We start from the raw sequence: 24,624 nt of genomic DNA, 5'->3' as shown, positions 1-24,624 counted from the left end.
GTCTTTGACCTAATCTGAAACACCTGATTGATGGTCTGCTTAGCTTTGAGTTGTCGGGCTAACATTTTATCAGGTTTATTGGCATACCTATAGTAGTAAGATTCAGTCCACCTTAATGCTTTTTCCGTTTTATCAGTGAGAATCATATTTATTTGGAGTTTGGTGTTTTTAATCTCTCTAAGCAGGTATAATGTAGGTACTCTTTGGTGTGCATTTACCAATCTGCTAAGCTTGGACTCAAGATTCAGCAGAGTCGCTTGTCTCTCCCTCTTCAAACGCGAGGCCTCCTTAATGATTTGGCCCCTCATAAAGGCCTTGTGAGAGAGCCAAATTATCACGGGGTCAATATCTGGATCAGAATTGTCTAAGAAGAACTGTTTTAGCTCATCTTGGATCCTATCCCGTATAGCAGGTCTGGTCAATAGCGACTCATTAAGCCTCCATGTAAACAACCTACCAGTGGGGGTAGATGGGGTAACATCCGCCACAACCATATCATGGTCTGACCAGGACATCACCTGGTGCCGACAGTAAGCTAGGTGCGGTAAAAGGGAAGAGGAGATTAAAATCATATCAATACGCGTATAAAGATGATGGGCGGGAGAGTAGTAAGTATAACCTCTCTGAGCTCCATTATTGCTCCCTCCACGAGTCTGCTAAGGAGAGAGACCTCATAACATTCGCTATCTGACTCCCTAGGGCCGCTGAACGTGGAGTGTTAAGTTTGGAGGAACGGCCAACCAAAGGGTTCATTACAAAGTTGAAGTCCCCAGCCCAGATGATTTCATCATACCGTAATGCCTCTATTAGTTTGTACATATGGGTAAGGAAGGTGACTGGATCCTCAGTTGGGGCATATACATTAACTATACACATAACCCTCCCTTTGAACTCTCCCAATAAAATAACATATCGACCCTCCTGGTCTATCAATTGGTCCTTAACCTGGAATAGGGAGAAATGAGAAAACTTGATTAGCCCTGAACGACTCACCCTCAGGGAGGTCAAATCTATCTCTAAAATCATTCAGGACAATCAATTTCCCCCTAATCAGAAATCTGTGTAGATTTGTACATTTATTGTCAATCCACCACTTGAAATTGGAAGTCTTCAAACCTGGTGGAAAGGCAGGATTGCCAAATAAATGTAGGAGTGGGGAGATTTTCGACTGCAGTGAAAACTTAAATCTGACTGATCTCCATAACAGGAGGGCCTGGTATGACAGTGGTGAATCAGAGCGCAACTTTCTTGGGATGGGTAGCGTAGACCAGAGTAGGGATCCCCACGACCAAGGAGAAAGGAGAGACTGTTCCATCGAGACCCATAGTGGGTGTGTCTCAGGTTTAGTATGTGTCAAGAAAAGTTGGGCTAATCTAGCTGCTTTAAAATATTTTAAGAAATCAGGAACTGAAAGTCCACCCTGTGTTTTATGTCGACACATGATAGTCCTAGCTATACGGGCACGTTTGTTACCCCATATAAACTTCATCACCTCTCTCTGAAGGCCATGGAGATCCCCACTCGGGACCGGTAACGGTATAGTCCTGAATAAGTAAAGGAGCTTAGGCAAGACCACCATACTTATCACATGTATTCTGCCTATCCATGATATTGGTAATGTGTTCCAGTTCTTAATATCTTCCCTGATAGCCTTATAAAGAGGAATATAATTCATCTTATACATCAGGTGTGGATTGGTGGGAACTATTGTGCCTAAGTAAGGTATATGACCCGGTTGGTAGTGAAATTGGAAATTTTTTAAAAGAAGAGACTTCAAGGAATGTGGGGTATTACATAACATAAGTTCGGATTTTTGATGATTAATCCGAAGTCCAGAGGCTTTTGAAAAGTTATCTAAAATTCGTAATAGGTTCGGTAGGGATATAAGTGGATTAGTAAGGGAAAGGAGGAGATCATCAGCGAACAAGCTCAATTTGTATTCTATACCTCCAACCCTGACTCCTGACACATTTTGGTCCCTTCTAATAGAAATAGCTAATCAGATTGTGGACTTCACCCCATTTGAAAGATTTGTCAATTTCTCTTTGCATAGACAGGGATTATTGTCCAGACTGTATGGCATGCTAGACCTCTCGCCTGAGACTCCCATACATGGCGGAGTGGGATAGGGATATCCAGGTAGATTGCCCACTACTTGATTGGTTCACACGCTCTCAGACTTTGACCAAGACTTCCTGGCAGACCACACTTGCAGAGACCTCTGTGAAAGTTCTTCATAGAACTCACTTAGTGCCATTTCGGTTGCATCGTATATATCCAGATGTGTCTCCATTATGCTTTAGGGGGTGTAATGAGGATGGTACAGTATACCATATATGGTGGACTTGTCCTCATGTCCAGCTGTTCTGGTCAAAAATTGGTAAGTTACTCTCCACATTACTGGGATGCCCTTACCAACCTACGCCTGCTTTATGCCGTCTAGGAGATAAACCTCCTAAGCTAACTTTTGCCAAATTCAAGCTATCACAACACATCTTAATGGCAGCTAGAATTCATATAGCGTTCAAATGGAAAACAAATACATTGAGTTACCAGGCAGTTTTGGACAGAGTTAATAGGATACTACTTTATGAAAAGCTCTCTGCAATTCGGGCAGATACCTTTGAAGCTTTTGAGAAGTTGTGGGAGCCTTGGGTCTCCTCGGCCAATGTACAGCGTAGTTTATCTTTATAGGGTCTAATAATGCCATAAGGGGTTTACACAAAGCGGACATGTAAAGTCCGTTCAATTATGTGTCCTATTAGAATGTTACCTGCTAATTCCCAGCGGATAATAGCCACTGGATTCTCCATTGACATATGTTATTGTTATTACCATGCTAATTCTGTACTTAATGTATGATTATAATACATTTGTTATTGAATTTGTATTTACTGTATTAAGATGCTTTTATGATGATGAAAACACTTTTCAATAAAGCATTTGAAACATAATTAATGGTGGCATTAGAAAGTACAACTTGTCCCACAAAAAATAAGCCTTCATGCAGCTATGTGACCGGAAAAATAAAAAGTTATTGCTCACGGAAAATAGGGAAGAAAAATGAAAACGCAAAAACGAAAAAAACTCCAGTAGCCAAAGGGTTAAAACCTGGACCAGACTATGGTTGTTATTTTTATCTATGTCTTATTCAGACATTGCGATTTGTACAAATGTTTTTTCACTACACTCATATGTGGTTTCATGTAGTGTAACATATACAATAAAACTACTATCGATATATTGTCAGAAAAGGACATAAAAATAAAAAATGAAAAAATAAAATAAAAGATGAAAAATGAAAAATAAAGAATAGAAAAATGGATGTAAACAGAAAATAGGGGTGACTGTCGGTGTTATGGGGCCAGTGGGAGGATGTAGGACGTGTCGATGCACTGGTAAAACAGCCTGGCGTCGACATGTCGTGTAAACCTACCACCGGTCCATTATAGAAAACCAAAGATTTCCATTTCTGAGTTAAGTCCCAAAGGTGCCAACGATCCAAATTCATAAATCATTCTAGATTCATATCTTGACATTTTTTATATCAAGTCCCCTCCTCTCCAGTCCTTTTTACAGATTGAATCGCTGCATATTTCAAACTTGATGGATTATTGGCATGATGTACTTTAAAATGATGTGATAGAGTATGTTTTTCATAGCCTTTTTTAATATGATGAATACAGTATGTTCTGATATTCTGGTTTTTAACATTCTACCTGTGTGACCTATGTACTGTTTACTACGTGTGCATTCTACCATATATATTGCTGCCTCACTGTTACATGTTAATGTTTCTTTGATTTCCCATTTAAATGCGTTTACTTTAGATGTTATTATGGTCGTTTTTCTATGAAAATTAGTGACCCTGCAGTTGCTGCATAGGCCACATCTGTAGAAACCTATAAGGTTTTCCCATGGTGTAGTCATACAGTTGCAAGACAAAGTATGTGAACCCTTTGGAATGATATGGATTTCTGCACATATTGGTCATAAAATGTGATCTGATCTTCATCTAAGTCACAACAATAGACAATCACAGTCTGCTTAAACTAATAACACACAAAGAATTAAATGTTACCATGTTTTTATTGAACACACCATGTAAACATTCACAGTGCAGGTGGAAAAAGTATGTGAACCCTTGGATTTAATAACTGGTTGAACCTCTTTTGGCAGCAATAACTTCAACCAAACGTTTCCTGTAGTTGCAGATCAGACGTGCACAACAGTCAGGAGTAATTCTTGACCATTCCTCTTTACAGAACTGTTTCAGTTCAGCAATATTCTTGGGATGTCTGGTGTGAATCGCTTTCTTGAGGTCATGCCACAGCATCTCAATCGGGTTGAGGTCAGGACTCTGACTGGGCCACTCCAGAAGGTGTATTTTCTTCTGTTTAAGCCATTCTGTTGTTGATTTACTTCTATGCTTTGGGTCGTTGTCCTGTTGCAACACCCATCTTCTGTTGAGCTTCAGCTGGTGGACAGATGGCCTTAAGTTCTCCTGCAAAATGTCTTGATAAACTTGGGAATTCATTTTTCCTTCGATGATAGCAATCCGTCCAGGCCCTGATGCAGCAAAGCAGCCCCCACCACCATACTTCACAGTTGGGATGAGGTTTTGATGTTGGTGTGCTGTGCCTCTTTTTCTCCACACATAGTGTTGTGTGTTTCTTCCAAACAACTCAACTTTGGTTTCATCTGTCCACAGAATATGTTGCCAGTAATGCTGTGGAACATCCAGGTGCTCTTGTGCAAACTGTAGACGTGCAGCAATGTATTTTTTAGACAGCAGTGGCTTCCTCTGTGGTGTCCTCCCAGGAAATCCATTCTTGTTTAGTGTTTTACGTATCGTAGATTCGCTAACAGGGATGTTAGCATATGCCAGATACTTTTGTAAGTCTTTAGCTGACACGCTAGGATTCTTCTTCACCTCATTGAGCAGTCTGTGCTGTGCTCTTGCAGTCATCTTTACAGGACGGCCACTCCTAGGGAGAGTAGCATCAGTGCTGAACTTTCTCCATTTATAGACAATTTGTCTTACCGTGGACTGATGAACAGCAAGGCTTTTGGAGATACTTTTATAACCCTTTCCAGCTTTATGCAAGTCAACAATTCTTAATCGTAGGTCTTCTGAGAGCTCTTTTGTGCGAGGCATCATTCACATCAGGCAATGCTTTTTGTGAAAAGCAAACCCAGAACTAGTGTGTGTTTTTTATAGGGCAGGGCAGCTGTAACCAACACCTCCAATCTCATCTCATTGATTGGACTCCATTTGGCTGACACCTCACTCCAATTAACTCTTGGAGATGTCATTAGTCTAGGGGTTCACATACTTTTTCCACCTGCACTGTGAATGTTTACATGGTGTGTTCAATAAAAACATGGTAACATTTAATTCTTTGTGTGTTATTAGTTTAAGCAGACTGTGATTGTCTATTGTTGTGACTTAGAACTTAGAAGATCAGATCACATTTTATGACCAATTTGTGCAGAAATCCATATAATTCCAAAGGGTTCACATACTTTTTCTTGCAACTGTAGATTTTTTTTTCTGCCTTTTAACTTTTGGGGCTACTTGTAGTCCTAAATTTCGGGCCCTCGTATATACTATGGGTAGTCTTTTTGGGAGAATTGTTGCCAATATTTTGTCTTCTTGTAATAAATACCAATGTTTATTTCTAACAGTGTAATTTTTTTATATTCCATATTAAAAGGTAATAACTATTTGGATTACTCTTCTACTTCTTTACTGTTTTTTTCTTTTGTTGAAAAATGTTTTTTGCCTATCCAATTTTCTCACCTTATTTAGTGAATCATCCAATAAAGGTAATGGGAAATTTTTCTCTAAAAATTGGACCTTCATAGACCCTGCTTCTATTTCAAACTGGTCATTGTACAGTTCCTTTTAAGTCTAAATGGTACATTCAGTAACCAGCGGGGTAGATGACAACTAGTATTTAGTATGAAACACTTTTTTTCTACAGATTTTTGGTAAGTACTGCATACAAATTTCGATTCATTAACCATTATATTAAGATCTAAGAACTGTATGGACTGCATACGTACATTTGATGCAAATTTTTAATTAAACTGATTGTTACTTAGTCCTTCTATGAAGCCCACTAAATCCTCATACAGTCAGGTAGATAAATATTGGGACATCGACACAATTCTAACATTTTTGGCTCTATACACCACCACAATCGATTTGAAATGAAACAAACTAGATGTGCTATAATTGCAGACTGTCAGCTTTAATTTGAGGGTATCTACAAAGTAATTGGACAATTGGTGTCTCAGCTGTTCCATGGCCAGGTGTGTGTTATTCCCTCATTATCCCAATTACAATGAGCAGATAAAAGGTCCAGAGTTCATTTCAAGTGTGCTATTTGCATTTGGAATCTGTTGCTGTCAACTCTCAAGATGAGATCCAAAGAGCTGTCACTATCAGTGAAGCAAGCCATCATTAGGCTGAAAAAACAAAAGAAACCCATCAGAGAGATAGCAAAAACATTAGGCATGGCCAAAACAACTGTTTGGAACATTCTTAAAAAGAAGGAACGCACCGGAGAGCTCAGCAACACCAAAAGACCCGGAAGACCACGGAAAACAACTGTGGTGAATGACCGAAAAATTATTTCCCTGGTGAAGAAAACACCTCTCACAACAGTTGGCCAGATCAAGAACACTCTCCAGGAGGTAGGTTTATGTGTGTCAAAGTCAACAATCAAGGGAAGACTTCACCAGAGTGAATACAGAGGGTTCACCACAAGATGTAAAGCATTGGTGAGCCTCAAAAACAGGAAGGCCAGATTAGAGTTTGCCAAACGACATCTAAAAAAGCCTTCACAGTTCTGGAACAACATCCTATGGACAGATGAGACCAAGATCAACTTGTACCAGAGTGATGGGAAGAGAAGAGTATGGAGACGGAAAGGAACTGCTCATGATCCTAAGCATACCACCTCATCAGTGAAGCATGGTGGTGGTAGTGTCATGGCATGGGCATGTATGGCTGCCAATGGAACTGGTTCTCTTTTATTTATTGATGATGTGACTGCTGACAAAAGCAGCAGGATGAATTCTGAAGTGTTTCGGGCAATATTATCTGCTCATATTCAGCCAAATGCTTCAGAACTCATTGGACGGCGCTTCACAGTGCAGATGGACAATGACCCAAAGCATACTGCAAAAGCAACCAAAGAGTTTTTTAAGGCAAAGAAGTGGAATGTTATACAATGGCCAGGTCAATCACCTGACCTGAATCCGATTGAGCATGCATTTCACTTGCTGTAGACAAAACTAAAGGGAAAATGCCCCAAGAACAAGCAGGAACTGAAGACAGTTGCAGTAGAGGCCTGGCAGAGCATCACCAGGGATGAAACCCAGCGTCTGGTGATGTCTATGCGTTCCAGACTTCAGGCTGCAATTGACTGCAAAGGAATTGCAACCAAGTATTAAAAAGTGAAAGTTTGAGTTATGATTATTATTCTGTCCCATTACTTTTGGTCCCTTAACAAGTGGGAGGCACATATCAAACTGTTGTAATTCCTACACCGTTCACCTGATTTGGATGTAAATACCCTCACATTAAAGCTGACAGTCTGCAGTTAAAGCACATCCTGTTCGTTTCATTTTAAATCCATTGTGGTGGTGTATAGAGCCAAAAATGTTAGGATTGTGTCAATGTCCAAATATTTATGGACCTGACTGTATGTATCTTTCCAAATTAAAATAATGTCATCAATGTACCTTCGCCAGAACACCAGACTCGACCCCAGCTTAGGTGTTTTTGACATATGGTTGCAAAAGATTGTCTAAATATTGCGACAGGTTACTTGTTAGTGAACCTATTAATAATATTAAAAAAGGCTATGAAAAACATACTCTATCACATCATTTTAAAGTACATCATGCCAATAATCCATTCGATTTGAAATATGCAGCGATTCAATCAGTAAAAAAGGACTGGAGAGGAGGGGACTTGATATAAAAAATGTCAAGATATGAATCTAGAATGATTTATGAATTTGGATTGTTGGCACTAGAGTTGAGCGGACACCTGAATGTTCGACGGGTTCGGCCGAACTTCACAAAAAAGTTTGAGTTCGGGCCCCGAACCCGAACCCCAATTAAGTCAATGGGGACCCGAACTTTTGATCACTAAAATGGCTGTAAAAAAGTCATGGAAAGGGCTAGAGGGCTGCAAATGGCATCAAAATGTGGTTAAGAGCATGGCAAATGCTCTGTAAACAAATGTGGATAGGGAAATTACTTTAAATAATATAAAATACGTAAAAATAAATAAATAAATAATGATCTTAATCTAGGAGGACGAGGTCCATATGGAGTAGGAGGTTGAGGAGGCGGCGGATGTGGCGGTGTAGGTGGAAGCGGCGGTGGAGGAGGAGGAGGTAGTCTACACAGTTTTTTTGTTTTAATATTTTTTTTTGTTTAAATTAAGGTACACCCCAAACCATTAGGAAATATAACCTGTGATAACCCCCTCCAACTAAACAAACGTTCAGACAATACACTGGCTGCAGGGCAGGCCAGCACCTCCAAGGCGTAAAGGGCAAGCTCAGGCCATGTGCCCAATTTGGAGACCCAAAAGTTGAAGGGGGCAGACCCGTCATTCAGTACGTGTAGGCGTGTGCACAGGTACTGCCCCACCATGTCGCACGTCCCCGTGATGTTCACGGTCCAATGGGATATCTGCTCTATCAACTTTCGATGTTCTTTTCTGCGCCTACCATTGTAATCACGGTTAGAGGCGAATCAGGGTTCCACACCGGAAAGGGAGCGTGAGAAAGGATACTACATCCAAGGCAGGTTAATGGCTGCAATGTGATCGAGCGGATATGTGGGAGAAGTTATTGAAGCAGAAGCATCCAAGTAAAGGAGGGGGCACGCAGCAATTACCCACTCCCGACTCGGGGAGGTAGTGACGATAAATAACAATACAGGACTCTTAAGATTCCCTGTTATTGGAATGATAACTAAAAAATTTTAGGAAATGTCACTGGGGTATTTTGGATTTGGAAATGTTAGACAGGAGAGGCCCTGCTGCCGCTTTGTTGACTCTAGATAACTTCTGCCTGATCGCACGTCCCCGTGACGTCCACGATCCATTTGGATATCTTCTCTATCAACTTTCGATGTTCTTTTCTGAGCCTACCATGTTGATCACGGTTATCGGCGAATCAGGGTTCCACGCCGATTTGGGAGCATGAGAAAGGGATACACCATCCAAGGGAGGTCAATGGATGAAATTAAATGTTGATTGAGCGGAAAAGTTGGACAAATTATTGAAGACGAAGCTTACAAGTAAAAGAGGTGGCGCACGTCAATTAAAGAAGAATTTTTGAAATTTAATTCCCTGTCACCTATGCAGAGCAGGGGTTTAATCACGGCAAAAATGGTCAAATGTCACCCAAGAATGTAACAGACAAATTAGTGAAATATTTTTACCTGTCTACTAGGTATAGCAGGGGTATATCACAGCCAAAAATTTGTGAATTTCACCCGAGAATGTAACAGACAAATTAGTGAAATGTTTTTACCTGTCTACTAGGTAGACCAGGGGTATATCACACCCAAAAATTGGTTAATTTCACCTGAATATGTAACAAACAAATTAATGAAATGTTTTGTATGCACGTGTAGGCATGTGCATACATACTGCTCCACCATGCTGCTGAAATGCTGCCTCCTGTCAGACGTTCCATATCAGCTGGTGGTGCTGGTTGTTGTGGCGTACTGACAAAGCTTTTCCACATTTCGGCCATGCTAACCCTGCCTTCTGAGGTGCTGGTGGTGCCCAAGTTGTGTTGGCGACCTCTTCCTCCTCCTCTGCCTTCGCCTTGTGCTTCCACTGTGCCCCCGCTGTCAGGTGGGAATGCCAACAGCAGCGCGTCTACCAGCGTGCGCTTGTACTCGCGTATCTTACGATCACACTCCAGTGACGGAATTAAGGTACGTTGTCACCCAGTAATCAACACAAGTTAGAATGTGGGCAACTCGGCGGTCGTTGCAGAGACACTGCAGCATGTAATCGCTCATGTGTGCCAGGCTGCCCAGAGGCAACGACAAGCTGTCCTCTGTAGGAGGTGTATCGTCTGTGTCCTCTGTATCCCCCCAGCCACGCACCAGTGATGGACATGAGCTGGTCTGGGTGCCATCCTGCTGTGAACATGGTTTCTCCTCCTCCTCATCCTCCACCTCATCATCCTCCAGAACTGTGCCCTGGCTGGACAATTGTGTACCTGGCGTTTGTGGGTGCAGGAACCCACCCTCGGAGCCACTTGTGAATGACTGGCCGGAAACCCTATGAAGTGATCCCTCTTCCTCTTCCTGTGCCACATCCTCTTCTATCATCGCCAGCAGCGTTTTTTCAAGGAGGCATAGAAGTGGGATAGTAACGCTGAGAACGGCGTTATCGGCACTGGCCATGTTCGTGGAGTACTCGAAACAGGGCAACAAGGAACACAGATCTCGCATGGAGGCCCAGTCATTGGTGGTGAAGTGGTGCTGTTCTGCAGAGTGACTCAGCCCTGCGTGCTGCAGCTGAAACTCCACTATCGCCTGCTGCTGCTCGTACAGTCTTGCCAGCATGTGCAAGGTGGAGTTCCACCTTGTGGGCACGTCACATATGAGGCGGTGAGCGGGAAGGCCAAAGTTGCGCTGCAGCGCTGACAGGCGAGCAGCAGGAGGGTAAGAACGCCGAAAGCTCGCACAGACGGCCCGCACTTTCTGCAGCATCTCTGACATATCGGGGTAATTTTTAAGGAACCTCTGCACCACCAAATTTAGCACATGCACCCGGCAAGGGATGTGCGTCAAACCGGCTAGTCCCAGAGCTGCTACGAGATTTCGCCCATTATCGCACTCCACCAGGCTGGGCTTGAGGCTGACTGGCACCAACCACTCATCGGTCTGTTGTTCAAGGCCCGTCCACAGCTCCTGTGCGGTGTGGGGTTTGTCCCCCAAACAGATAAGTTTTAAAACTGCCTGCTTTCGTTTACCCCTGGCTGTGCTAAAGTTGGTGGTGAAGGTGTTACGCTGACCAGATGAGGAGCCGGTAGAGGATGAGGAAGCAGAGTAGGAGGAGGAAGCAACAGGAGGCAAACTGAAGCACCCTGCAATCCTCGGTGGTGGAAGGACATGCGCCAAACTGCTATCCGCCTCAGGCCCTGCCACCACTGCATTTACCCAGTGTGCTGTTAGGGAGATATAATGTCCCTGACCATGCTTACTGGTCCACGTGCTTACTGGTCCACGTATCCGTAGTCAGGTGCACCTTGCCACAGATGGTGTTGCGCAGTGCACACCTGATTTTATCCCCTACTTGGTTGTGCAGGGTAGGGATGGCTCGCCTGGAAAAGTAGTGGTGGCTGGGCACGACGTACTGTGGGACAGCCACCGCCATAAGGCTTTTAAAGCTCTCCGTCTCCACCAGACGGAATGACAGCATTTCAAAGGCCAGTAATTTTGAAATGCTGGCATTCAGGGAGAGGGATCGCGGGTGGGTAGAGGGGTACTTCCTCTTCCGCTCCAGTGTTTGGGAGATGGAGAGCTGAACGCTTCCGTGGGACATTGTGGAGATGTTTGGTGACCCAGGTGTTGGTGTTGCTGGCAGATCCTCTGTTTGCGGGGTGGCAGGTGGCACTGTCACTCCAGAGGTGGATGAAGAGGCCAAGACTGCAGCAGAAGAGGAAGCAGGAGGAGCCAGAGACCTTTCTTGGTTTTTGAGGTGTCTACTCCACTGCAGCTCGTGCTTTGCACTTAGATGCCTGGTCATGCAGGTTGTGCTAAGGTTGAGAAAGTTTATGACTCGCTTCAGGCTCTGATTGCACAGCGTGCAAACCACTCGTGTCTTGTCGTCAGCACATTGTCTGAAGAACTGCCACGCCAGGGAACTCCTTGGAGCTGGCTTTGGTGTGCTCGGTCCCTTGCTGCGGTGGGCAGTAGGAGGCGTACTGTCTAGGGGACAGCAGCTCCGCTTTTGCACCTTGCTTCCTCTTCTGCTGTGCTGGTGGCACTGTGCGACCACCGCCTCTTCCTCTGAACTACACAGGTCACTCGCATGACCTTAATTCCATGTGGGGTCAAGGACCTCATCGTCCTCCACATCATCTTCCACCCAGTCTTCACCCCTGCCCTCCTTGTCGGTCTGCACACTTTCGAAAGCCACAGCAGTTGGCACCTGTGTTTCATCATCCGAGACGTGCTGCGATGGTCCTCCCATGTACTCATCTTGAAACATAAGTGGTTGGGCATTGGTGCACTCAATTTCTTCCACTTCTTGGGCAGGGCTAGGTGGATGGCCCTGGGAAACCCTGCTAGCAGAGTCATCAAAAAGCAGAAGAGACTGCTGCATGACTTGGGGCTCAGACTGCTTGGCTGATTTGCAAGAGAGTGAGGTGAAAGACTGATGGACATCGGCTGCAGGTGCCAACTCTGATCATTCAGCAGGAGACTGGGTGGGAGACAATGTAAAGGAACTGGAGGCACTGTCAGCCACCCAATCTACTATCGCCTGCACTTGTTCTGGCCTCACCATTCATAGAGCCGCATTAGGCCCGACCAAATAACGCTGAAGGTTCTGTCACCTACTCGCACCTGAGGAAAGTGTTTCACTTGTGTGTGTAGCTGGCACAGATCGACCACGTCCTCTCCCTGCAACAGGAGCTCCACCAGCAGCACCACGACCGGGGCCAAATGCTGCAAAGGCACCAGATGTAGGATATTGCCAAAAATTTGTGTTTTATTTAAACCCAGATTATTATTGCAGTATTTCAAGTGCTGGTGCACTGAGCAAAAAAGTTATTTTTCTGTGTCACTGGGCTCAGGGCAGGGTAAAAAGATTGTTTCGAAACGTGTTTAGAGAATAGAAGAATACAGTGATATACATAGAGCTGAAAAACTTAAACCAAGAATGAATACACGTGACCACGGAACACAGTTGGCGTCTCAATACCCCCAACTCGCATGCGCTAAGAAGTAAGTGCCGGCACTGGCGCGGGGTATTATCATGTGAATCAGCGGTCTGGAAGCCAAACAGCTATATATGAGAAAACCACGTATGTATGAGCTGCTAACAGTAATACCAAATCAGCATATCGGGATTCTGGTAAGCAGAGAGACAATATATTACACCTGATTTTGGTGCACAGCAAGCACGGTATATATGAACTGTAATACTGAGTGGCAACAACAAGACTTTAGTATAACAACTTAGAACGTTACCTTGGGCAAGATTGCAATAACAGGAAGCTTTGCTGGCTCTTTTAATATCGCTATTGAATATCAAATGTTCTGAAACAGTGCGTGAGCTCCGCAATAGGAACAGATAGAGGGACCGTGACTGTATACCAGTTTTTAATATTAGTAGTTATACGTGTAATGATTTTTTATGTTATTATTGTTTTATTAAGTATATAGGGACATTGGTATGTTCCTGTAGGATATATTGCAAAATAAATTGATATATGTTTTTTATGTGAAGCCGGCCATTAAAGGGGTTATTCCATCTTAGACAATGGGGGCATATCGCTAGGATATGCCCCCGTTGACTGATAGGTGCGGGTCCTACCTCTGGGACCCGCACCTACAAGTAGAACGGAGCAGAGAAATTTGAGGAGGGCGCACTGCGCATGCACAGCCGCCCTCCATTCATTTCTATGGAGCTGCCTAAAATAGCCTCGGCTATTTCCTTCGGCCCCATAGAAATGAATGGGAGCCGTGGCCGCGCATGCGCGGTGCGCTCCCATTCACTTCAAGAGGAGAGGCGGGGAGCTGCGCCTGGTGGTGGACGAACCCCGGGAAACCCAGGGTCCTCCAGCCACAACTCTCCCCGGCCCCGCTCTTTTTGTAGGTGCGGGTCCCAGCGGTGGGACCCGCACCTATCAGACAATGGGGGCATATCCTAGCGATATACCCCCATTATCTAAGATGGGATAACCCCTTTGATTGAATATTATATTACAGCAGCTAGGTGGTGTAGCAGGCGGGGCTATATTCCGGTGAGCTCCCTCACAAAAACTGTATTTTTCTCAGTAAATCGTCTGTGAAAAAGTTTTTTTTCTTAAAGGCAAAAGATCCGATTTGATAGTATTACTTTTGTTTTTTGCTTTTTTCTTTTAGATTTAAATTTAATTCAAAAATCATACTGGATCAAATAAAAAAAATTGCAGTGCTCTTAAATAAAAGGTCTCGCTGTTTCAATATTTTAATAGGATTTTTCTTTCCTGCAAAACAGAACAATATCACCTTAACGCCGGAGCGCTTCCATGTGTATTTGATTATCCAATACATATTTAATTAGCTTTGCGTTGGTTCTATAAATTGGATCGGTGCAATGGACATTGCAAGTTAATTAAAGTCTAAGTCGGTAATGTCCGCAGAGTAAATATATATTATTTAATGTGACGGGTATAAGCTCCCTCCATCTCTCTCTTACTTTCTTTCTTTAGCTCCTGAACAATCAAATCCAAGCACAAAAAATGGTCTGGAGACGAGAGGGAACGCCATCTACACGGAGCTTTGGTTTATACTCTTGATGGCGCTATTGGCCTTACTGCTTCTGGCTATTCTCCTGTCCTTCATCCTACAGAGGAAGTTAAACAAGCAGCCATATCCGAGAGAACGGCCGCCATTAGTGCCGCTCCAACAGCGAATGTCTCCAGCAAGTGCTTACTCAGAGAGTGACACGTACACGGTATGTAGAGATGTAGAGTGCGTGGAGTGAACAGGGTGGGGGGATGACCGATCTAATGCTTGAATGCACTATATCAGTTGCCTAAAATTAGGTTGTATTTAAGGAACACGTCAGGCAAAACTTGTTATTCTCAAAACATAGGCCAAGGGGGTGGTGCATGACATGGACTCGTTCAAGTGACAGGTTTCTTCTTATTTAATTACTCCTGCACTTACTGTCACCCCCTGCTGAGTGTACACAAACATTGAGAATGGGGGCAGGACCCTCAAGATACTGTAAGTTAGGCCGCTAAAGCTTCATAGAACCTGCTATCCAGCGGAGCATTGTTTGCGTATCTCCACTTCCCTTGGCTGGTGCTTACTGTGGCCTTTCATGGCCAAGATAGGACAACCCCTTTAAACACTTCCATCAATAACTGGGTGCTGGATCCATCCTAGGATGGACACTAACAGTGACTGACATAATGGATCCATCAAGTTTCTGACATGGTTCTGTCTCTTCAAACGGGAAGATTCCACTGTGGTGTCAGTAATAATTATGTCAAAAGACTGTGGTTTAGCAAAGTCCTCCGAATGTTCCTGATCTTGATAAGATGTTAGATAGATCCTTACCAAACTTGATTCGTGGAACGGCTCCACTCCTTGTGCACTTGACGGGTGAAGCCTCTAGCCATTGTAGAGTCCCATGTAAGAGGCTTCTGAGGACCTCTTCTGTACTGTGCTTCCTTCCATTACAAGATAGTTCCACTTGTTTTTTCTCGCTTTCCTTCTCTCTTATGGTCTCTTTCCTTCCTGTCTCTTTACCTTGTCTTACCTAGAAACAGTCATTCTCTTGTAGTCGGCAGCCTCTTCTGAAGTGTCCTGTATCTCAGGTCTCTAATTCACCAATGTGTGTTGAAAACAATCCAAAAAAGGTAAGAATGACAGAAAATTAAAGGGTTTGTCCCATTTTGTCATTTCCCATCTTGCCTTTTCCACCTAGGGCCGGCGCTTAGTCCCAAACCCTTAGGCCCCTTTCACACGGGCGTTGCGGGAAAAGGTGCGGGTGCGTTGCGGGAACATGCGCGATTTTTCCGCGCGAGTGCAAAACATTGTAATGCGTTTTGCACTCGCGTGAGAAAAATCGCGCATGTTTGGTAACCAAACCCGAACTTCTTCACAGAAGTTCGGGCTTGGGATCAGTGTTCTGTAGATTGTATTATTTTCCCTTATAACATGGTTATAAGGGAAAATAATAGCATTCTGAATACAGAATGCAAAGTAAAATAGGGCTGGAGGGGTTAAAAAATATAAAAATAATAATTAAACTCACCTTAATCCACTTGCTCGCGCAGCCCGGCTTCTCTTCGGTCTTCTTTTTTGGTGTGTGCAGGAAAACGACCTGCGGTGACGTCACTCCGGTCATCACATGGTCCGTCACATGATCTTTTACCATGGTGATGGATCATGTGATGACTGGAGTGACGTCACCACAGCTCCTTTTCCTGCAGTCAGCAAAGAAAGAGACAGAAGAGATGCCGGGCTGCGCGATCAAGTGGACTAAGGTGAGTTCAATTATTTTTTTTATTTTTTTTTAACCCCTCCAGCGCTATTTTACTATGCATTCTGTATTCAGAATGCTATTATTTTCCCTTATAACCATGTTATAAGGGAAAATAATAATGATCGGGTCCCCATCCCGATCGTCTCCTAGCAACCGTGCGTGAAAATTGCACCGCATCCGCACTTGCTTGCGATTTTCACGCAACCCTATTCATTTCTATGGGGCCTGCGTTACGTGAAAAACGCACAAAGAGGAGCATGCTGCGATTTTCACGCAACGCACAAGTGATGCGTGAAAATCACCGCTCGTGTGCACAGCCTCATAGAAATGAATGGGTCGAGATTCAGTGCGGGTGCAATGCGTTCAACTCACGCATCGCATCCGCGCTGAATACTCGCCCGTGTGAAAGGGGCCTTTAAGTTCCAATATCTACTTCAGTAGAGGTGAGGAAATGATTTGTTTAGTCCATTTCGTGGCCAACGGCAGAAACAATTATTTTTTTTAAATTGCCAAAAGTTGCCAATCAATTAGCCAAACGAATTGAATGGGAGAAAAAAAATTGCTCACTTATATCTTGATACAACCCCAGAGTTAAATGATAAAATTCTGGCTACCTGCAGCTGCCACTAGGGGGAGCTCAATGTTAACAGTATGCAGTAATCTCATTAGCTCCCTTGGGTAGCTCTGCTCTGGCATCGGAAGTCAGCCCCAGAACTACACAGCTCCATCCACTGTGTAGTGGACAGAGACAGTTACTGCAGCACAACTCCCATTGAAGTGAATGGTAACCAGCTCCATCCACTACACAATGGACGGAGCAGTGTTGTTCCAGCACTGACTTCTGACAACCGATTGGTGGGGGTGCAGGGTGTCAGATCCCCACCAATCAGACATTGAAGACCTTGGATTTCAACATGCGCAATCCTTTGTTCTGATGGGAAATAAGCCAACAGACCACCTTCAGACACGAAATATGATCCAGTTAGACTCTATCAGCTGTTCTATATCTTTAAAAAAGTCATTTAAAGGGGTTCTCCGGGCTACAGATATTGAAGACCAGTCCTCATAAATGTCAGATTGGTGGGGTGCGACACCCAGCACCCACGCCGATCAGCTGTTCTGGCATCGGAAACTATACAGTCTACAGACGGAAGCAGAAGGCTCCGTACACTGTGTTGTTTCCGGCATATTACCGCACAGCCCCAGTCACTTGAATGGGGACTGAACTGCAGTACCCAAGCACGGCCACTACATCGTGTATGGCGCCGTCTCCCTTCAGCTTCATACACAGTGTAGCTTCTGGCGCTGTGGCTGCCCGAAACAGCTGATTGGAGGGGATGCCAGGTATTGGCCAAACCCCCCTCCCTTCCCCTAATCTGCCACTGATTAGGATAAGTCATCAATGTCTGTAGCCCGGAGAACCCATTTAAGAGGAAAAAATCATATTCTGCAGTTTAAGGGCCAACGTGGTGGAAGTTTGTAGGGCAGATGCTAATAGTGATCTAAAGGTGACGTCAGGTCATTAACTTTCTTCTGTCCTTCAACACTTAGAGTGATCTTGTCGCCGATGTATTTGGTTCCTCAAATCGGATTACTCTAAAGAGTTACATAATGCACCTGGAGGTACAGTCGTGTGCGGTGGTGTACTTGACCTGTGTGATCTCTGTCTTTCACATTCTCTATCGGATAAGACTTGGGCATGGAAGGCAAGAAACCGGGGAGGGAGCAGTTTCTACGCCTTTCACATTTAGACTAGCGGCGCACATTGCCGATTACGCACCGTTTTTCCGGGCAGATTTTCACGCTGGAAAAAATGCAGCACAATACAATACGACAGATCTCACGCAGACTATGCATATATTTTCCGCGTGAAAATTCACCTGCCATGCTGATTTTTAAATCCGACGCGTGCCTATTGTTTCTGCAGGTTTGCGATTTTACCCTTTGCAATACAAGGGTGAGATTGGAGCACACCCAACATCAAAATCCGCGAGTAACAGATGCAGATTTGGTGCGGAAATGCAGAGAAGCCCGCATCTGTGCGCAGGCAGCCATAGGACTCATGCACACGACCATATACTTTTCGTGGACTGCAAAACACAGATCCCAGCAGTGTGCACGCCACTGTTACGTTTTCAAAGTCCTGTAGAAATGTCCGGAAAACAGATAAGAATAGGACATGTTCTATCTTTTTTGAGGGTCCGTGGAACGGACATACAGATGCAGATAGCACACGATGTGATGTCCGCATCTTTTGCAGCCCCATTAAAATAACGGGGTCCGCATTGGAACTACAAAAAATGCGGATCGGATGCGGACCAAACATACGGTTGTGTGCATGAACCCTTACTAGACATTTTTCCCAGGCCAGTTGGACTTAAGTCCTACAACATGGGACCTTATGAACATACCTTCTGCATGGGACAGGCTCTTAAAGTTTTGTTCTGGGATCAGGATATTGAAGGCCTATTCTCAGGGGCGTAGCAAAGGCTCATGGTCCCTGGTACAAGAGTTCAGCTTGGGCCCCCCCCCCCTTCCCTCAGTGCGGTGTGGCCAGGGGCAGAGAAGCAGATAGCCTTCATGCTGTCTGCGGAAAAAATAGAAATGCCCCTTCCCCACCACCCATGCCAAATTCTTGACATAACCCCTTCCCTCCAGCCAGAGGTATAACTTGACCAGCATGCACTTTCTATAATACCGGTGTCTTCTTATGTGGCACTCTTTGGGCCCCCTAAGGCTTCTAGGCCCGGTAGTGACTGTTTCCTCTGCACCCCCTATAGCTACGCCCATGCGTATCCTCCAGCCACACCATTGGCATCCTCCTCCATGCGTTAACGGGTCCATCTACCTACATGGTGTCTACATATTCGTGGCAGGGCAGGATATTGCACCTCCTTACCATTCAAGTGAACGCGACAAAGCTGCAGTACACTGCTCCAAGTAGGCAGACGACTCCATGTAATCAATGAAAAGACCCTCAGGACTGGCATGAGAGCCCGCTCTTGGGGGAAGGAGGTTCCCACTCTCATCCCATACTGATAGACCATCAATATTCAGATCCCAAACAAAAAAATTAACACATATATTGATAAGTTATGGCATTAATGTGTGCGCCAGGCTCTGGGATGAAGTGTTGAGCTGTACTTTTATCCTACTTGATTGGTTTTATCCGTCTTTATTAAGTCACTGTTGCTTTAATTAGGGAATGTCGGACGTAAAGGTTTCAGGAGTGGAGACTAACACGAGCCACAATACAATGACAGTCAGGAAGACGAGCCAAGGTCAGATCAGCTGTAGCTTCTCAGAGAACTCCTTGTACCGCAGCGCCAGTCAACTCATTGCTTCCCATGATAAGAAGTCCACAGTGGACAGCTCCATCTGGGATAGCGTCATTCAAGGCCATGACAGTGGAATGGTAAGTAGGACGCTATTTTATAACCTGAGTATGAATTTATAAAATGTTGCATCAAAAAGAGGTATCTTCGAATCTCAGGATCACCACTATCACAATTTGATCTCATGTTTTACAATTTCGAGATCATATCAGAGTTTATTGGCATGAATCTGTGGCCAGCAAGGTGGCTCAGTGGTTAGCGATGGGGTCCTAAGTTTGAATATGACCAAAGACTACATCTGCATGTTCTTCTTGCATTTGAGTGGGCTTCCTCCCATACTCCCAAGAAATACTTATAGAGGCGTTGATCTGCTGTAAATTGGACTGGCTTAAGATGCACCAAAAATGTGCCAAATTTCAGTAGCAAAAGTTTGTGGTAAAGTAAGCCAATTAATAGGTGATCATGAAGTCTTAGACAAGGCAGTCTAAGGCCTCTTTCACACTTGCGTTGTCCGGATCCGGCGTGTACTCCACTTGCCGGAATTACACTCTGGATCCGGAAAAACGCAAGTATACTGAAAGCATTTGAAGACGGAACTTCTTCCAAATGCTTTCAGTGTTACTATGGCACCCCGGACGCTATTAAAGTCCTGGTTGCCATAGTAGGAGCGGGGAGCGGGGGAGCGGTATACTTACAGTCCGTGCGGCTCCCGGGGCGCTCCAGAATGACATCAGAGCGCCCCATGCGCATGGATGACGTGTCCAATGCGATCACCTCATCCATGCTCTTGGGGCGCCCTGACGTCACTCTGGAGCGCCCGGGGAGCCGCACGGACGGTAAGTACACTGCTCCCCCGCTCCCCACTACACTTTACCATGGCTGCCAGGACTTTAGCGTCCCGGCAGCCATGGTAACCATTCAGAAAAAGCTAAATGTCTGCTCCGGCGATGCGCCGAAACGACGTTTAGCTTAAGGCCGGATCCGGATCAATGCCTTTCAATGGGCATTAATTCCGGATCCGGCCTTGCGGCAAGTGTTCCGGATTTTTGGCCGGAGCAAAAAGCGCAGCATGCTGCGGTATTTTCTCCGGCCAAAAAACGTTCCGTTCCGGAACTGAAGACATCCTGATGCATCCTGAACGGATTTCTCTCCATTCAGAATGCATTAGGATAATCCTGATCAGGATTCTTTCGGCATAGAGCCCCGACGACGGAACTCTATGCCGGAAGACAAGAACGCAGGTGTGAAAGAGCCCTTAGGCCTTGTTCATGTCAGTGAAGGGTCTGTGTGTTGGTTTTTTGGCATCCATATTCCACGGACAATGCTCAGCTGAAAATTAATTTCAAAAGCATCACATCAACATCAGTGGTCAGTAAAAAAAAAAAAAAAAAAGGACTTAACATGGACCAAACAGGGTTGCCATCCATGTTCTGAACGGACCCCATAGAGTTCAATGGCTGTGTTTGGTCCGCATCACAAGTAGTGAACGTCTCCATGAATCTTTCACTGACCCCCAGTAAAGCTACATTGTTAACGCACACATTAAAACCAAAGGGTACTTGTGCTTTGAGTGAAAAACGGGAAATCTGAACGAGACATAAAGATGTGCCCGTTTCATCATCCAGCATCAGCCACTGGTGCATAGGAGTCATCATCTGGTGCATTAGGAGTAGAGATGAGCGAATTTCATGTTCTGAAATTTGTTCGCGCTTCATTTGGTGGTAAAAGCAGAAATGCGTTATGGATTCCGTTACGACGGAATGCATAACGGGATGCCTTTAGAAGCATTCAGTTATTCATTCCGTCATAATAGAAGTCTATGGCCTGCAAAACGGATCCGTCACGTTTCCGTTATGCAGGAGAGGACTCCCCTGCATAACGGAAACGGGACGGATCCCTTATGCAGGCCATAGGCTTCTATTATGACGGAATGAATAACTGAATGCTTCTAAAGGCATCCCGTTGTAGAATTGAATTATGGTCCGTCGTAACGGAATCCCATAGAATACAGGCCAAAAATTAATGGAATATGAGAAAACCCGGTTCATAAATATACCATCCATATTGTGTTCACCCTTGTTCATCATGTGCCTGACGCCTTCATTTCTGGTCCATATAAAAAATATAACTGAGCACCTCTACTGAGCGTGGGGCATTCCCATCTCAGACATTGATCGCCTATCGATAGGATAGGATATACCATCCAGAGGTGGGACCTGCACCTATCTCCAGAAGCGAAGGAGAGCATGCCGTGCATGCACTACTACCTCTCCATTCACTGCTATGGGAGTTCTGAAAATAGTCGCGTGAGAGTGCTCAGCTATTTTCGGAAGTCCCATAGCAGTAAACGGAGAGCGCAGCATGCATGTGCGGCCACCTCTCCATTCACTACTCTGCCAGAAATAGCTGAGCCAACACTCGGCTATATTCAGAAATCCCAAAGTGGAAATTGGAGGGTGGCCGCGCATGCATGGTGTGCTCTCTGTTCAGGTCAATGTCTGAGATGGGAATACCCCTTTAACTTGCGATTTCAAAAATATCCTGTGCTCTCAACTCTTAAATAAAACTTAATTTTTTCCACTAGTGGCACCAGCAAAGTTTGAGCTGTGGCCTCCTAATTGACCACATGAGTAATCTATGACAAAGAGCGCCATATCCCAAAAGCTGTGTGTCCTCCTTCACATTTCAATAATAATCTATAATTTTCTTATTCTTAGTGCATGGATGATGAAGATCTTATCAGCACCATAAAGAGCTTCAGCACTGTGACAAAGCAACACACGGCCTTCACCGACACACCACTGTAACACTAGAAACATAGCGACCAAGGAAATGTAGGTTTTACCAGCAAACGTCAAGATCTGTGCCACAAAGTCCACCACAATGACTAATCAGCATGTGGCATCCACCCAGAGGATACTGTCAGGAAAAAGATGACGAGTCCCTTCACCTTTTCTCTTGGCTGAACATGAACTGATGTGCGTCGCGAGATAACCAGTTTTTCAAAACAACATAATTTCATGATATTGTGTCAACTGAGGTCTATCCTATACATGACTATGCGCGGGCACCCAGTGGTTGTGATGTGAATTGCAGCCTGTAGAGCAGGGGTGCACAACCTGCGGCCCGGGGGCCACATGCGGCCCTTGATACCATTCTGTGCGGCCCCCAACCATCTGGTAACAGACATGTATGCCTATGTCTTGTGGCTGCTCATTTGTATTTTTTATGTATTTCTCCCATTAGATGGGAGTCCTGGAAGTGTAACTAGACATTAATGGTATATAATGTGTGTTCAATATGCCATAAGTACAATATTTCAGTTGTTAATACACCTTTAAATTTTAATTTCGGCCCTCGTCTTTGGTTTAGTCTGGCAATGTGGCCCCCAACCAGGAAACGTTGTGCACCCCTGCTGTAGAGGGTTTTGCTAGCATGGCACGATATTGTACTGAACTGGTTTCAAAAGAAATTAGGGGTCCTTAACTGAATTTGAGCAATTAGAGTTGTACACAGCTTCTCATGGTGGCCAAGGCTTTGATCAATCCGTGATTCACAATGATCAAGCAACCGTGGCCTTCACCGATTCAGTGTTGTGTCTTGGTGATAACTAGAGATGAGCGAATTTCATATTTCGTTTGCGACTAGTTTACTGGTAAAAGCAATTCTACGACGGAATGCACAACGGGATGCCTTTAGAGGCCTTCCGTTATTTATTCCGTCATAATAGAAGTCTAACTGCAGGGGCGTCCTCTCCTGGGGTCACAAAGGGTGGAACTTACCAATAAACCATGGAAATAACCACACTGGTGGAGTAATATGTTGCCTTCAAAAATATTCAAGTATCCTTCACAGACCACCATAATCCAGTATGCAGAAATGAGAACGACCAGGGCCAATCGGAAACTATCAAAGGAGGCTATAGGTTTACCTACAGACAAAGTAAAACAACCTACAGGATGACCAGAATGCACAATCTTCACCAAACCACCATGAATTAAGAGGGGTTTTCCACAGGACATAAATGATATATCCATGTTAGAATAAGAAACCACTCAGTCATACGGCACAGGAAGCTGGGTAGTTTACCGATCCGAATCCCATCACCATTGCCGATTAAGGAGGCCACGGCGGTCATCACAACGCTTTATACTGTATAGCAGCTGGAGCTTAGTATCGCAACTCTGCACCATTCACTCGAAATAGACAGAGCTACTCAAAAGCCATGTGACCAATAAACATGACGTCACCTGCTTAGTAAGTGCTGCGGCCTGTTTTAAACAGCTGATCGGCAGACCCGCACCGATCAAATACTGACGACCTATCCTGATAGGTCACCAGCATAAACCACTCGGACAAACCACCCCTTTAAGACACCATTCTCTCTAGTTGGCTTATTTCTGTATTTTAGAAGGACAATGTCCTGCATAACGGATTGTGTTTTGTATGAAATAAATATACGGTAAGAAGATTCTGGACAATCCTGGTCACACTGTCCTCATGTTCTGAAATGTCATAGAACAATGGAGAGCGACTACTTGTATATCATCCACCAAATGTGCGGTCTGGGATCGCTTGGTAAATTTACACCCACAACCCATGACTATACTTACGGTAAAATGAGTTGCCTAATAGATATCACATCTAACCCTATGAACAAAAGTGCAAGTTGTGCCCAAAACAGGCATCGGCCGGTGGTTAGCATTGTTGGCCTGCGGCGCTCAGGTCCTGGGGTTGTATGTTTGTCCCATGTTCACCACGGTCTCCACACACTTCAAAAACATGCCAAACAGCTGTACAGTGCTGAACGCTATTCCACCAGATTCCCCCCGCCCTTCCATACACATTGCTCCCATGGTTTGACGTACTTGTGTATTCAATGGGGAAAGAGGAATAAGCAACTTACTACCAGACACCTCTGGTGGATCTAAAAATTTCAGAGAATAAATGGATCGGGTCTTGAAATCTTACAGGTCTGTTCCTTCCTTCTCCTTGACATCACCTGTCACGGAAGAGTCAGGACGC

General features: G+C 44.6%; 1 protein-coding gene across 1 annotated transcript in view; it reads left to right on the top strand.

Annotated features, from left to right (window-relative positions):
• The window catches only part of USH2A (usherin), a 1,179,609-nt gene extending 1,156,920 nt beyond the window's left edge, over positions 1 to 22,689 (top strand). Inside the window, exons 74-76 of the mRNA XM_040430191.1 lie at positions 14,478 to 14,722; positions 19,467 to 19,679; positions 22,317 to 22,689. Coding sequence (XP_040286125.1) covers positions 14,478 to 14,722; positions 19,467 to 19,679; positions 22,317 to 22,406 — 548 coding nt within the window. The 3' untranslated portion in view covers positions 22,407 to 22,689. The remainder of the gene's footprint in view (positions 1 to 14,477; positions 14,723 to 19,466; positions 19,680 to 22,316) is intronic.
• The last annotated feature ends 1,935 nt before the right edge of the window (positions 22,690 to 24,624 follow it).

This window comes from Bufo bufo, chromosome 4 (genome assembly GCF_905171765.1).
Source record: "Bufo bufo chromosome 4, aBufBuf1.1, whole genome shotgun sequence".
NCBI lineage: Eukaryota > Metazoa > Chordata > Amphibia > Anura > Bufonidae > Bufo > Bufo bufo.
This window is presented reverse-complemented; position numbering and strand designations above follow the sequence as displayed.